Genomic DNA, 14,767 nt, shown 5'->3' with positions numbered 1-14,767 from the left:
AAAATTAAATCTCATTGGTGTGCACACACTTTGAAGGCAAATCTAATTAATGAAAAGACAAAATTCTGTGGCAATTCATCTGTTAAGAAATATTAAATCTTACCATAATGATTTGGATTTTTAAGAGCTCTAATGTAAAGAAATGTTGATCGTATCCACTCCAAAGCCACATTGACATCAGTGATGGTGTTCAGTATTATCTCTGCATTCAAATGCTCAACAAGATGCTTGTGTAAACTACCAATAGAAAGAAGTATGAGATTTAAAAATCCATCAATTTCAATACTTATTATCTAGCATTTCCAGAAAAAAAATATTTTGGATCAGAAATTCATTACAGAAATTGTGAGTATCTATCAATATCTGATCAGCTGTGTGTTATATGTAGCACCTGAAATTTAATTTAATTACAGTAAAAAAAATAAATATCAGATGTTACATACAATGGATTTCTGTCCAAGCCAAAATTCTGTATTACATTTGATGATTTAGACTTTTTAAATATAACTATTAGCAATAGTTAAAATTGTTGGGAAGAAGATGGTCAGGCTGCATCTGTAAAGAAAGAACAAGAGATAATGTCTCAGGTCGATGACCTTAATTGAACATAGTTCTAGAAAGTCATTAGAACAGCCTACTGATTAATCACACTGCTTTCCTACTCCCTATCTGTATCTTATCCATCATGTAGAAAGATCTCAGTGGTGTTGTTCATAGTTAGCAGGAGGAATAGCTGAATGGCCTATGCTCAGATTTGGTGAATAGAAGTGAGCATGAGGCAAGATTGATAACAGGTGGCTTTGGGATGGATGTGACCTGGCACCCCTACCAGAAATCACTGCCCCCAATGCAGTAATTACATTGACTGAATGTGGAAGACAAATTACATTGGCCTTTCACACCCTGGAGTCCAGCAGAGGAATCTCAATAGCAATAGGGCTTTAGACACTGACAAGGCCCTGACACCAGAACAGCAAATAGCTGGCACAGCTGTGAGTGGAGTTTTGCTGCCTGTAAAAACTATCATTTACTTTTAATATTTTAAATATCTCACATTCAGAGACATTTAAAAACTACTAAATTTGAACGAGATACAAAATATTCAAAGTCTCAAAAAATAAAGTAAAAACATTTATAAATAATTAAAAGCATTAAAATAATTTAGAAAATGTCACTTAACTTTCCCTATGCCTCCTTTTGCTTTGCTCTAAAGTCCCCATTGAAATTTATGTGGTCTTGGGATCCTTCACCAGATCTGTGCCCTAGGGAGTTCAACAAATAGGCAAACTGAAAGATTCCGCCTCCCAAATCTGTCAGTAAGTCCTTGACTTCTGCATTTGACAGTATATGTATGGAAATCTAGGACTTATTGCAGTTTCAAAGGCTGAAAGTCAGCGGTTCCATTGAGCAATTTGGCCCAATGTTATGTTTGATACATGATATCATCCCTCAAGTTTGAGTTACAAAACAGGCTTGCACACACTTCTGCTTTTTTGAATGGAATATAAATTGTTCAGGTTAAAACAAAATTTACCCATGATATTGATTTATATTGAAGTGTGAAGGTAGAATCAAAATCAGAATCAGGTTTATTATCACTGATATCGTGAAATTTGTTGTTTTGCAGCAGCAGTACAGTGCAAAGACATAAATATTACTATATATCATAAAATAAGTAAGAATTGGGACATATAGGTGCAAAAAAGTAAATGACAACTTTTGAACTGATAAGAGGAAAAAGAATTCATCCAAAATATGATCAACATGTGACACAAATTCCCAGAAAAATCATGGAATTGTTCGAGAAGCAACAGATGCTGCATTGGATGACTTTGGAATAATACTGGATGGATGTAATAAGTTAGTCTTAGGATATGATGTATATCATAAACATCTACAAACTAAAAAGTGTGTCTTTAACTCACGACCCTGCACTGGGTGTACATCATCGAAGACAAATAAATTCTTAGCATTTGTGAACAAGGTTTTAATTCCATTTGTGTTATTTTAATAATTGTTTGCAGCTGTGCCTGGAGCATATGCAGCATACAAGTGACCTCCACATATTCCATTATCATCTCTAAAAAGGCAACATTATGAGCGTATGACTATAAACTCAAAACAATAAAATACAACTTTTTTTAAAAATCAAATTCAGAATGGAACATATATTTTCAAGATCCATCACCTTTGCTGCCAGTTTCCACTGGACTTTCATGTGGTCGTCTATCTATGGATTAATTGAGGCAAGCAACGCAGATATGTTAAGGACAATCATGTCTAATAAATTTGATGGAATTTTTTGATGAGGTAACAAATAAAGTTGATAAGGTAAATGCAGTCGATGTTGTAAGTTGTTTTCCAGAAGGTTTTTGATAAGGGTCACATTACAGCCTTGTAAGCAAAGCAAAAGCACATGACATTTGATAACATGAATACAAAATTGGCTAAGTAATTGGCAACAGAGGGTTGTGGCAAATAGTTATTTATCAGACTTGAGGAAGGTGAGTAATGATGTTCTCTAAGAACTGGTGTCAGCCCATTGCTTTCTTTCATCTATATTAATGACTTAGACTAGGGGGTGCAAACTACAATTTCTAAATTTGCAGATGACAAAAAAATGGGATATTGTTATCTCTAAAGAGGATAGTGATAAATTGTGTCACGATATATTCAGCTGGTAGAGTGGGCAGATTTGTACCAGGTGAAGTTAATGTGAGAAATGTGAGGTGATCCATTCTGGTAAACAGGATGAGGACAGGCAAATATAGAATAAGAAATACTGTTCTGAAAGGGGTGCAGAAGCAAAGGGTTTAGGGGCGGTTCTGAAAGTGGTAGGGCAGGTTGAGAAAACATTTAATAAGATATACACAATTCTGGGCTTTATCTATAGACAGTATAAAAGCAGGAATGTAATGCTGAACCTTTATAGGCAGCAACCTTTATAGGCAGCAATACCTCCAGCATAATTATTCTCAACACTGGTGCCCCAAAAGGCTGCGTCCTCAGCCTCTACTCTACTCCCTATACTCTCATGACTGTGTGGCCAGATTCTTCTCTAACTCCATCTACAAGTTTGCAGATAATATCATCGTAGTAGGCCGTATCTCAAATAACAATGAGTCGGAGTACAGGAAGGAGATAGAGAGCTTAGTGACGTAGTGTCGTGACAACAATCTTTCCCTCAATGTCAGCAAAACAAAAGAGCTGGTCATTGACTTCAGGAAAGGGGGCAGTGTACATGCACCTGTCTACATCAATGGTGCTGAGGTCAAGAGGGTTGAGAGCTTCAAGTTCCTAGGAGTGAACATCACCAATAGCCTGTCCTGGTCCAACCACGTAGACACCACGACAAGAAAGCTTACCAGCACCTCTACTTCCTCAGGAGGCTAAACAAATTCAGTATGTCCCCTTTGGCACTCACCAACTTTTATCGATGCACCATAGAAAGCATCCTATCTGGATGCATCACAGCTTGGTATGGCAACTGCTCTGCCCAGGACCACAAGAAACTGCAGAGAGTTGTGGACACAGCCCAGCACATCACGGACACCAGCCTCCCCTCCATGGACTCTACCTCTTTACCTCTCACTGCCTTGGTGAAGCAGCCAGCATAATCAAAGACCCCACCCACTCAGGTCATTCTCTCTTCTCTCCTCTCCCATCAAGCAGAAGATACAGGAGCTTGAGGGCACATACCACCAGGCTCAAGGACAGCTTCTATCCCACTGTGATAAAACTATTGAACAGTTCCCTTATACGATGAGATGGGCTCTTGACCTCACAATCTACCTTGTTGTGACCTTACACCTTATTGTCTACCTGCAATGCACCTCCCTGTAGCTGTGACACCTTTCTCTGTACTCTGTTATTGTTTTTTACCTGTGCTACCTCAATGCACTCTGCACTAACTCAATGTATCTGCACTGTGTAATGAATTGATCTGTACGAACAGTTTGCAAGACAAGTTTTTCACTGTACCTCGGTACAAGTGACAATAATAAACCAATACCAATAAAATACTGGGTCCAGCCTCAACTGGAGTATTGTGTTCAATTCTGGTTGCCTCATTATAGGAAGGATATAAAGGTATACAGAGGATCCAGAAAAGATTTATGAGAATGGATGCTGGGTTGAGGATCTACCATTACAGCAATACATTATAGTGGCTGGGACTGTTTTCCTGGAGAAGGCTGAAGGGAGACCTGATAGTATGATAAATGATGAATGGTCTGGACAGAGTGGATGCTGGGAGACAGTTTTCTTTGGTGGAGGGGCTGAGGATGAGAGGTCACAAATATAAACTAACAGGGAAGAGAGTTAATAGTGACATGAGGAAAAACTTTTTTTTAACATAGCATGTGGTTGGAATCTTTGGACACACTGCAGTTGTGGTGGAATCGGGTTCCACTGTGGTCTTCAAGAGAAATTGGATAAATATATGATGGAGGAAAACCTGTAAGAATATGGAGAGAGGGACAGGGGGTGGAATTAGAGAGTTGCTTTGGTAGAGAGCTGACAAGGACACTAAGAGCCAAATGGCTTCCTTCTGTTCTATAAGCAGTATATCATTTTTTGATTTTTTTCACAAGAGTATATTATCAACAAAAAATATCTCCCGATGCTTGGGTTAGAAAATGTCAAAATTAATGCCACCTAGTCTGTGCTAGTTTCCAGTATCTTAACCACTCGGGCTGCCAAGTCCACACTGACAAGTAGGCACTCATCTGTTTTAATCCCATTTTCCAGCACTTGGTCCATAGCCTTCTATGCCTAGGTGGTTTAAGTGCTCGTCTAGACAATTTTTAAATGCTGTCAGCAATTTATCATCATGGACTTCTTGTCCATATTAATGTCAAGCAAATAAAAGCAATAGATAAAGCTTCAATTATTCATCTTCAGAGCCTGTACGTGGGCAGATTGCAAAACACATGAAATATGTTAAACCTCAGTGATAAAGTAATCAGGAATAGCATTTTTTATAAAAGCTATTTCTTTGTAGAAAGAACCTTCTGCAAGCTTGCTGCGGTATCATTTAATCCAACCATAGAAAGTAGAGTTGGAGCATAAAACAGCAGATGTGAGAAAACAAAAACAGAAACAGAAAATGCTGGAAGTACTTGGCCAGCCAAGCAGCATTAAGGGACAGAGAAACAGAGTCGACGCCTCAGATGAAGGGTCCTTGACCTAAAGTCTTTCATCTATTTCTCACCCCACGGCTGCTTGATGGTCTGCCAGGCACTTCCAGCATTCTCTGTTTTTATAGAAGAGTACCTGCTTTCAATGGTATATGCTCCATTTAACATCTGTGTGTACTTGTCCTTTGTTTGATTTCTTGTCATTATGACTACCGTGGCAGTGGTATCAAACTGAAAGAAATTGCAGAAAATATTCAAGAACTGTGAATATTCTTCATAGTTTTATACATGAACATGCAGAACATTGAAGTGCATGGAAGTCACCTCTACAAACTAAATCTTCCCATACTTTTGGTCCTGCAATAATCAGAGTCCACTTTTCTTGAGTCAGGGATCAAATCTCCTCCAGGATTCTGCTAGGTCTAGGGTAGCCAACTATTTTGGATGTAATTCTGGAGGTTTAATTGCCTTGATTACAATATCCGACCATGACTTTTGATCATGTGACTTCTGGTTGCCTCACTACAGGAAGGATGTGGAAGCCATAGAAAGGGTGCAGATCTACAAGGATGCTGCCTGGATTGGGGAGCATGACTTATAAAAACAGGTTGAGGGAACTTGGCCTTTTCTCCTTGGAGTGACGGAGGATGAGGGGGGACCTGACAGAAGTGTATAAGATGATGAGAGGCATTGATCGTGTGGATAGTCAGAGGCCTTTTCCCAGGGCTGAAATGGTTGCCACAAGAGGACATAGGTTTAAGGTGCAAGGGATTAGGTATAGAGGAGATGTCAGGGGTAAATTTTTAACTCAGAGAGTGGTAAGTGCATGGAATGGGCTGCCGACAACAGTGGTGGAGGCGGATATGATAGGGTCTTTTAAGAGACTTTTGGAATAGGTACATGGAGCTGAGAAAAATAGAGGCCTATGGATAAGCTTAGTAAGTTCGAAGGTAGGGACGTGTTCGGCACAGCTTTGTGGACCGAAGGGTCTGAACTGTGCTGTAGGTTTTCTATGTTTCTATGTGACCACATTGAAGGACCACCCTGTTCATTATCCAAAAACCAGTTTAAGCTCAACAGGGTGCACATCACCCTAAACTTAAATTCTGTTGTTTCAATTTTGCATCAGATTTACAATTTTCTGTCACTACCTATAGTTAAGTAAACATTTGCACCACTGTACTTCCATCATGTTCTTGGAATTTTGTTCCAGAGGAATCTTTCATAAATCCATTTTGTATTTTGCATGTGAAAACAATCACGCAAATTCTGTCCCAGAGTGTTTTTACTGGTGCATCAGTAAACCAAATATTTCTCATGCCAATAAACAACTCTGTACATAAAACAAAATCATTTTTCAAGACTCCTGGCAGGGATCCATGTGAGCAAATATTGGTTCAACAATGTTATTAAGAGACAGCACTTTACTAAATGCCACCACAATTGTAGGCGCCGTTGTGTAAAGTTGAACATTAGCACTTATCTTTCACAAGCAAAAATGCAATTGAACTGTCCTGCAGAGGTACAAACTACAAAGCAGACACACAGATCCTCTTTCTTCAGACTGAGTTGAAGTTCAGCAAAGTTTATAGATTGCTTTCAAATATAAAAGTAAGTTTTCCAAAAAAATTTTAACTAGTTTCAGGTAAGTACAGGATTTAATGCCAAGAATTAAGAATAAAAACCTGGAGGTCTCTCCTTTTTCTTAATTACTGAAACTTGATGCAACTTCAAAGTATCATCCCACAATGTGTGGAGCCAATTAATTCTTATAAACTTTAATTGCTCCTAATCTCCAAAAGATTAGAGATTCATCTTTGAATAACTATTAGGGTGATTAGGTTTTCATCAACAAAAGAACTGCAGAGTAATGTTCTGGATTAATGAGGAAAGCTTGCAGAAACATCCAGTAAAAGTGCCGGTAGCAGTGCTAGGCAGATTGATCCTCAGTTCCAAAGACTCATAGTCTATCTAGCAGTGTTGCCAATCTAAGACACTCTTTTCCATCCCAATAGTAGAGAGAGCCTGAGATTTACTGGGAGGAATCCAAATCCTAACAGTCTGCTGTGGAGGAAAAAGAAAGCATAAGGTGGAAAAAGTTAGTGGTAGACCCAAAGAACATAGAACATTACAGCACAGTACAGGCCCTTCTGCGCATGATGTTGTGCCGACGTTTTATGCTGCTCTAAGATCTATCTAACCCTTCCCTCCCACATAGCTCTCCATTTTTCTATTATTCATGTGCCTATCTAAGACTCTCTTAAATGTCCCTAATGCATCTGCTCCTACAACCTCTGCTGGGAGTGCATTCCACGCACCCACCGCCCTCTGTGTAAAAAAAACTTACCTCTGACATCTCCCTTATACCTTCCTCCAATCACCTTAAAATTATGGCCCCTCGTGTTAGCCATTTTTGCCTTGGGAAAACGTCTCTGACTGTTCACTCGATCATTGCCTCTTATCATCTTGTACACCTCTATCAAGTCACCTCTCATCCTCCTTTGCTCCAAAGAGAAAAGCCCCAGCTCGCTCAATCTGTCCTCTTAAGGCATGCTCTCCAATCCAGGCAGCATACTGGTAAATCTCCTCTGCACCCTCTCTAAAGCTTTCACATCCTTCCTATAATGAGACAACCAGAACTGAACACAATACTACAAATGTGGTCTAACCTGAGTTTTATAGAGCTGCAACATTACCTCGCGGCTCTTGAACTCAATCCCCTGACTAATGAAGGCCAGCACACCATACACCTTCTTAACAACCCTATCAACCTGCACTGCAACCTTGAGGAATCTATGGACGTGGACCCCAAGATCCCTCTGTTCCTCCACACTGCAAAGATTTGAGAAATATTGAGAATCTAGCAAAGAAGGACTAAAAAAAGTAACCAAAAAGAAGAAAATAGACCAGGAGGCAAACTAGGACAAAATATAAAAAACTGATGGTAAGAGCTTCTTTAAGTACATTGAAAGGAAGAGGGTGGTCAAAGTGAAACTTGGCCCTTCAGAGAATAAGGCTGTGGAAATATTTCTGGGGAACAAGATAATGGCAGAGGAGTTAAACAGTTATCTTGCATCAGTCTTTATGGTAGAAGATACCACAAACATTCCACTTATGCTAAATTATAGAGCAAAGGAATTTAAACCATTAACATCCCTAGAGATTTATTATTAGACAAACTAATAGGGCTAAAGGTTGATGTCCCCTGAATTTGATGGCTTGTATCCTAGGATTCTTTACAATAAAACATGGTGATAAAGATAGAGTTACCAAAGGATTGGAAAACTACCAATGTGATATTCTTATTGAACAAAATATCCTTATTGACTATCCTTATTGAACTTCATTAACAAAAAGAAGGTAACTGTAGGGTGATTAGCCTAATATGTACAGGAAAATTGTTAGAATCAATTGATCTGGAGGTTGTAGAAGAACCTTTGGGAAGATATAATGTGATCAAGCAGAGAGAACATGGCTTCAAAAAGGTTAAATCATGTCTGACAAATTTATTACAGTTCGATGAGGAAGTATCAGCCAGATTAGATGGAAGAGAACTAGTGAATGTAATCTATTTGGATTTTTAAAAGGTATTCAACAAGGTCCTGCATGAGATTGGTTTGTAAGGAGGTGATACATGAGCATGGAAAATTAATAGGAAGCAGTGAGTAGTGATAAGGGGGTCAGTTGGCAATCTATAACCAGTGGGATGCCACAGGGATTAATACTAGGATCACCACTGCTTACAATATATATTCATGATTTAGAGGAAGGAAGTGAATGCATGTAGCCAAAGGTGTGGATGATACAAAAGCAGAGGGGGCGGTGGGGGGTGGAAGGCAAGTTGTGAGGAGAAGTTTCCAGTTTCCAGAAAAATATTGATAGGGTTGGCAAGAGTTGACAAATGGATTAAAACATGAGAAAATGTGAAGGTATTTACTTTAGAAGGAAGAACAATAAAAATAGGTCTAAATGAGTAAAGGCATTTTGGGGTCTTTGCTCGCAAAACATAGAAGAACAGCATAGGTAATTGGGAACGCTCATGGAATGCTGACTGATTTCAAAAGAGTTGGGATATAAATGTAGGAAAATCTTACTCCAACTGAACGAAGCACAAGAAAACCACAGGGAAACAAGAGACTGCAGATGCTGGAATCTGGAGCAACAAACCATCTGCTGGAGGCAGATTGTTGCTCCAGATTTCAGCATCTGCAGTCACTTGTGTCTCCATTGTACCACTCCATTGCAAAGTCTCTTCAAGGTATGCCGACTTTGAAGAAGTTTTCCTCGTTGCTCAACCCACTGAGTTCCTCCAGCAGATTATTTGTTGCACAAGTAAACCACATCCTGGGAACTTATGAGGCTTCAAGTTGGGCCAGATTCAGGAGCCAGTAGTAAAGAAGAGGGTATAGTGGAGACAATGGCAGCATGGAAGGGAGAGGAGGGCTGGCCAAGACAAGGAGCTCTTTCCTTCCCTAGGCTAGTTTCTTCCTTTCCTCAATTTTCCAACTGCTGTTTCAACTAAGTTGCTTCCTAGAATGAGAGGGACAGTCAAAAACACAGACTCCACATCTCAATATTATGGCACAAACTGTCCAAAATTTTTAATACTACTCTTGGAACCCTAAGCGATTAAAGAACAAGCATGAAAATTCAAGACAAATAACTTATAAATAGTAAATATCCAGACAGCCCCAATATTATCAGAACCTCTGGTGACCCTATAATAGCGTCACTGATATCCAGTCCTATGATCTTTCATTCATTATTACACATGGCGCAAAGCTGAGATTACAGTACAGATTCTTGAGAAACATTATTTATTACGTCACTTCCATTTCTTATCGTCTACCTGAGGTCGGCCAGCTCGACCCATCATTTGAAGTATATCAGTTTCACTGTATTCTTGAAACATTCCTCCTGCATAATGCATTGTTGATTTAATGACCACTAAGTGTGCTGGCAAGTTGACTCCCATGGCTAAAGTGCTGGTAGTAACTGAAAATAATTAAAGAACACTGTCAATCATCGCCTTGGAAAAGTTAATATATAAACACAAGTCAATGCCTCTTAAAAAATAAAACTGTGCTTAGTATTTAGATGTTAATGAAGAGACTTACTTTTGGGCAGTCCCTCGGGGAGGCAAATTACTTGTTTCCACTCCATTTCAGAGGAGTGGAAGATGTTGGAGCATGAATACTTTTAAGGTGTGGTTGTCATTGAACACACTACCACTGGGTTTTGATAAAGTGAGGTCATGCACTAATAGCAAGGAGGTCTAAGATGACTGGAGATCAAGGTCTGTTGCACAGATTTGGCACACAACTGCACCGCCATCCCCCACACCCCCTCCCCCTCCCTACCAGGGTGCTGTTCAAACGCAGCTGCAGCCAATTTTGGTGTCCTATTGCCCAGAAACATTCTTTGCACATCAACCTCTGACAGGGGAAAGTACTTCAAAATATGGAGAAAAAATATGCAGCAACGTCAACCAAAACAGACTAGGTTACTTGTCTCTGTGTTGTTCATAGGACCTTGTTGTGTACAACTGTGATAGCTCTTCAAAAAAAATTGATGAACTTTGGGAAAATTTGAGGATGTGAGTTATATATTTTGCTTTCTAGGAAGTTAAAAGGATTAAATGATCACAGATTTCACATTACATTGACTATGGATTTTCATGCCCAAAGAAGGCAGTCTGTGAATCTGAGAAGTTGATCACTAGGCCTCAGTTAGTTAATCTTGACAATCAGCCACTATCTGTTGTGCCTTCACAGGCAACTCAGCTAGTTGAAGAATTTTATTTCAGTATCGTCAGGGTGTTAGCTCAGATGTAGGAAGGCGGGGAGGGGTAAGGAAGGAGACCAGGGAAAACTGGACTGAGATGGAATGCAGTGGATCTAAGAGTGTCCTTGCTCTCCTTGGCTTCACAGCGAGTTAAAACAAAACTTAATTTAAGGGTAAGGTCACAGTTTTCTCCTTGGCTGCATTTAATTGATCAGGCCAATGATCTTCTTCTGAAAGGGAATCCTACTTTCCATAAAGTCACAAAGCAAGCTCTGATCTCATCAGTAGGCTCTGCAGCACATCTAATTCCTGTTTTATGCAACTGTGCATACACTTCAAAGATACCTAACCTAATATTCAATCAGATATTTTTAATGAGTTCAAAATATAGGTTCCCAAGATAGGGCATTTTTGTAAAGTGCTCATTTATCTGTTAAGTTTATAGAAACTATTTATTGCTTCCGAGTCTGTTGGTTGTTATTAGGTACAACTAATAGAATGGTTTGTCACATGGCAGCACATGTTACATTGTAGTAGCTGGTGCTTAACATAAAGATCCCTGTTACAATCCTCAAATCTTGCTATTGTTTTTCAGGCCATCTGAAAGTAAAAGTGCACTCTAAATCACGTTTGAAAGAATTGCCTCCTTGAACTATTTACGATTCTGCCTGAAAGATGTAAATAAAAAATTTAAATTAAAAAGTTGAAGAAGAAAAATACCATTCGAACCCAAAGATGGGACAAAAATATGACTTACAAAGCACAGGTAAATCTCCTGCAGTGAATGCAGCTTCAGTAGCTTTCCTATCAGATAGCTCCATGCCAGCGTGATGGTAACCAACTCCATATGTGAACAGATCTATTAAAATGCATGTACAGGTTTCAGAGAAAGTATGCAGTTTTATTTATAAAATAATGCAAAATATAAATAACTTACCTCTAAGCTTTGCATCCTTAATTGAGTTTGTATATTTTTGCAGTCTATTGTGTTAGGCGTTGGATAAAAGAATAAATCCATAAGTTACTTTTTGAAACAGCCAAACAAGTTTTTCTGTATAAAATTCAGTATGATCTTTTTTTAAGACTTACAAAGAGGTGTAAGTGCACACTTTATGTAGATTTCCTTAAGGTTCAATAATATGTAAAATGATAAGTCATGATGCAAATAACATACAATGTTATAGTACTCAAAATAGGTGTAGCAGGGCATGGGTTTTTCACGAGTTAAAGGGGAACAATCTACTAACCCCACAGTAGATTTATCTTTTCTTGCCTTCTTATTTCTATGCACAAATTATTCTTTACAAAAGAATAAAACAGTTTGAAAAGAAAAGGCAGCCTTTACTAGGCCAATACATAAACCAAGTCCTCAGCACACAATATTCTCCCCATATTTATATGCCACATACAAGGTATATAAACAGAAGTGACAAGTAGGTAAATACTTTGCCTAAAGCTATGATTGTCAGTTTCCTTTTAGTACCTAATATAGTCACTTTAACATCTCAACCCAAAAATAAATGACTTTTCTTAATTTATATTCACTAGTCTCATCAGAAAGTCTTATGATGTTTTATAATATTTTAGATTTCTTCCTGGTCCAGGAGCTTACAAATTCATCTTCCAAACTTCAAAAAATCTGCACTTCAACATGATTTCAATGTTACCTTTGCTTATGTTCCATGGTCATAATGAATCTGGCATCTTTTGCAAGTATGGATGCAGACTGTTGCACACCTTTCCTTGTAGCACAGAACTAAAAGTTAAAAATGGCTTTTAATAAAACATTATCAGACTATTGGTGAAAAACCTTAAAAAGAATTAGGATTAAAAAGATGAATACCACCAGAGTCGGCTTCTGTTCAGAGTATGTCTGTATAACACTAGCTATTCTGTAATTCAGACATAGGTCAAATTTGAATTCAGTTTGAGTAGTGGAGCAAGTAAATCCAAGTACAACTTTCCGGAGCTTTACAGGTCGATGACTTTCATCTATCTTCATGGAAATTCCTGGTCCCTTTCCATCAGATAACCATTCTGCAATCTTAGAAAGTAAAACAAAAGATGCCCAAATAAAATTAAATGCACACATCATGATAAATGATCTACTTTCCTTTTAACGTCTTATTTTATCCAGAAAGATGCGAATAGACTTACATCTTCAACATTTGGAATTGTTGCAGAAACTGCAACAAACCTCAGTGCTTTATCTGCAGGTTGCTTAGATGAACGCAAGACAGCTGACTGAACTGTTTTCATTCTGCTGACAACAACTTCAAGGGTTGCACCACGACTTTCATCTTTCACAACATGAGCCTACAGTAATAGAAATTTGCCAGTTCAAAAAATGGAAATAAATTGACGAATTTTCCTTAAAAAGTCTATGCATATAAAATGTCCACAATTTCTCAGAAGGTGAAATAAGTTACTAATCCAGAAAGGAACAGTAAATTATAACCTGGAAGTGTTACAATATATAGCAATACATTATGTGCCACAAACCAGATTGCTAAACACAGCAGAGTACATGATACATCGGACACTATCGGCCATGCAGAAGGATGGCAAATGGCATGCCATGCATGGTTTGATATAACCTGCACAAGATTCTTCTGCTCAAGAATGACCTTGGCCCTCATACTAAAACAAGCCTGAACAAAGGAGACCCGCTTTTGAGTTAGTTAATGTAGACTGACCTCTCCTGAAAATTCCACTATTTATCAGTTTCCTGGTAGAATGGCTTGCTTCATAGGCTGAATAATCTGGACCATGCAAACCCTGAGATTTGCCCCTAGAATACTCTGATAGCTTTTTGATAGCTTGCTGCTGTCAAAAGTCTGAATTATTTTTAAATGACTGATAATCAGACATATAACAACAGTTCAAATAGCCTTAAATTTATTTTTTGAATGATTATGAAAAGAAACCAAATCAATTTTGTAACAACGCTCTTAAAGTACAAGAGATCAATTAAAGATCAATTAAAGTAAAATAAGCAAAAAAAAACCAAACCACTTACAGGCATTTCACTTTGAACTTGAGTGTGAAATGAATAGGGTCATGATACCTACCTAGAACAGGAAGTCCGATGAGGCTGAGCAACCCCACTTCTTCCCTCCCCCTCACCATTCAAGCAACCCAGGCCTGATTCTCTGAAGCAAACAAGCAACCAAGGACCAACTCTTTACAAAACACCTACCTTCTTCTAATCCTCTCGATTACACCACAGCCCCATCCTCAGAACAGCTTTCTTTTGCTAGATCTCCAATGACACCTTGAGCTTCATTGCCACTGAACTTCATGCAGCAATACTCTGGCATGCCTTTTATACATACCACACTATTTTCAGCTTAATAACTTCAAATTCATGGTGTAAAATATAGATCATTACCTCATCGATAAGGAAAAGCTGCACCAGCTGTACTAATGAATTGTCTCTCCATTTTCTTGTCATAGTGTCCCATTTTTCCTTAAAAAATAAAATTAGAAACTGAACAAAAGGTGTCAAACATACATTTATATAAATCACATGGTTACAACTTTTGATAGGAAAATTATAACCTTCCCAAAATATGCTCAGTTTTGTCAAATGCATTTGAGTGTGCAACTTTCCTTATTTATCAATGGGAATATGCTCCACTCCATAATTATTGTAATTAGAAACTTATGCAGCAATACTATAATTAAACCTATATCCTATTTACTGGTATCTGAACATCAGGATTCTGCCGCAACAAAATATATTTTGTAATCAGGAAATAGAAGAGGTTTAGACTACAATCACTAAAAAAGCCTTAAATGCGTGAGAAAATTGGAAGGTTGTCAATTTAACACTTTTATTCAGA

At 38.3% G+C, this 14,767-nt stretch overlaps 1 protein-coding gene across 1 annotated transcript in view; it reads right to left on the bottom strand.

Annotated features, from left to right (window-relative positions):
- hfm1 (helicase for meiosis 1) overlaps window positions 1–14,767 on the bottom strand; it is a 92,647-nt gene that overhangs the window by 49,824 nt on the left and 28,056 nt on the right. Inside the window, exons 8-16 of the mRNA XM_052013230.1 lie at window positions 14,314–14,391; window positions 13,080–13,238; window positions 12,766–12,966; window positions 12,590–12,678; window positions 11,860–11,903; window positions 11,680–11,781; window positions 9,988–10,133; window positions 5,275–5,369; window positions 104–237 (exon numbers count right to left, since the gene is read on the bottom strand). Coding sequence (XP_051869190.1) covers window positions 104–237; window positions 5,275–5,369; window positions 9,988–10,133; window positions 11,680–11,781; window positions 11,860–11,903; window positions 12,590–12,678; window positions 12,766–12,966; window positions 13,080–13,238; window positions 14,314–14,391 — 1,048 coding nt within the window. The remainder of the gene's footprint in view (window positions 1–103; window positions 238–5,274; window positions 5,370–9,987; window positions 10,134–11,679; window positions 11,782–11,859; window positions 11,904–12,589; window positions 12,679–12,765; window positions 12,967–13,079; window positions 13,239–14,313; window positions 14,392–14,767) is intronic.

This window comes from Pristis pectinata, chromosome 3, assembly GCF_009764475.1.
Source record: "Pristis pectinata isolate sPriPec2 chromosome 3, sPriPec2.1.pri, whole genome shotgun sequence".
Classification (NCBI taxonomy): Eukaryota; Metazoa; Chordata; class Chondrichthyes; order Rhinopristiformes; family Pristidae; genus Pristis; species Pristis pectinata.
The sequence above is the reverse complement of the archived record's forward strand: the minus strand, read 5'-3'. Positions and strand labels throughout refer to the sequence as shown.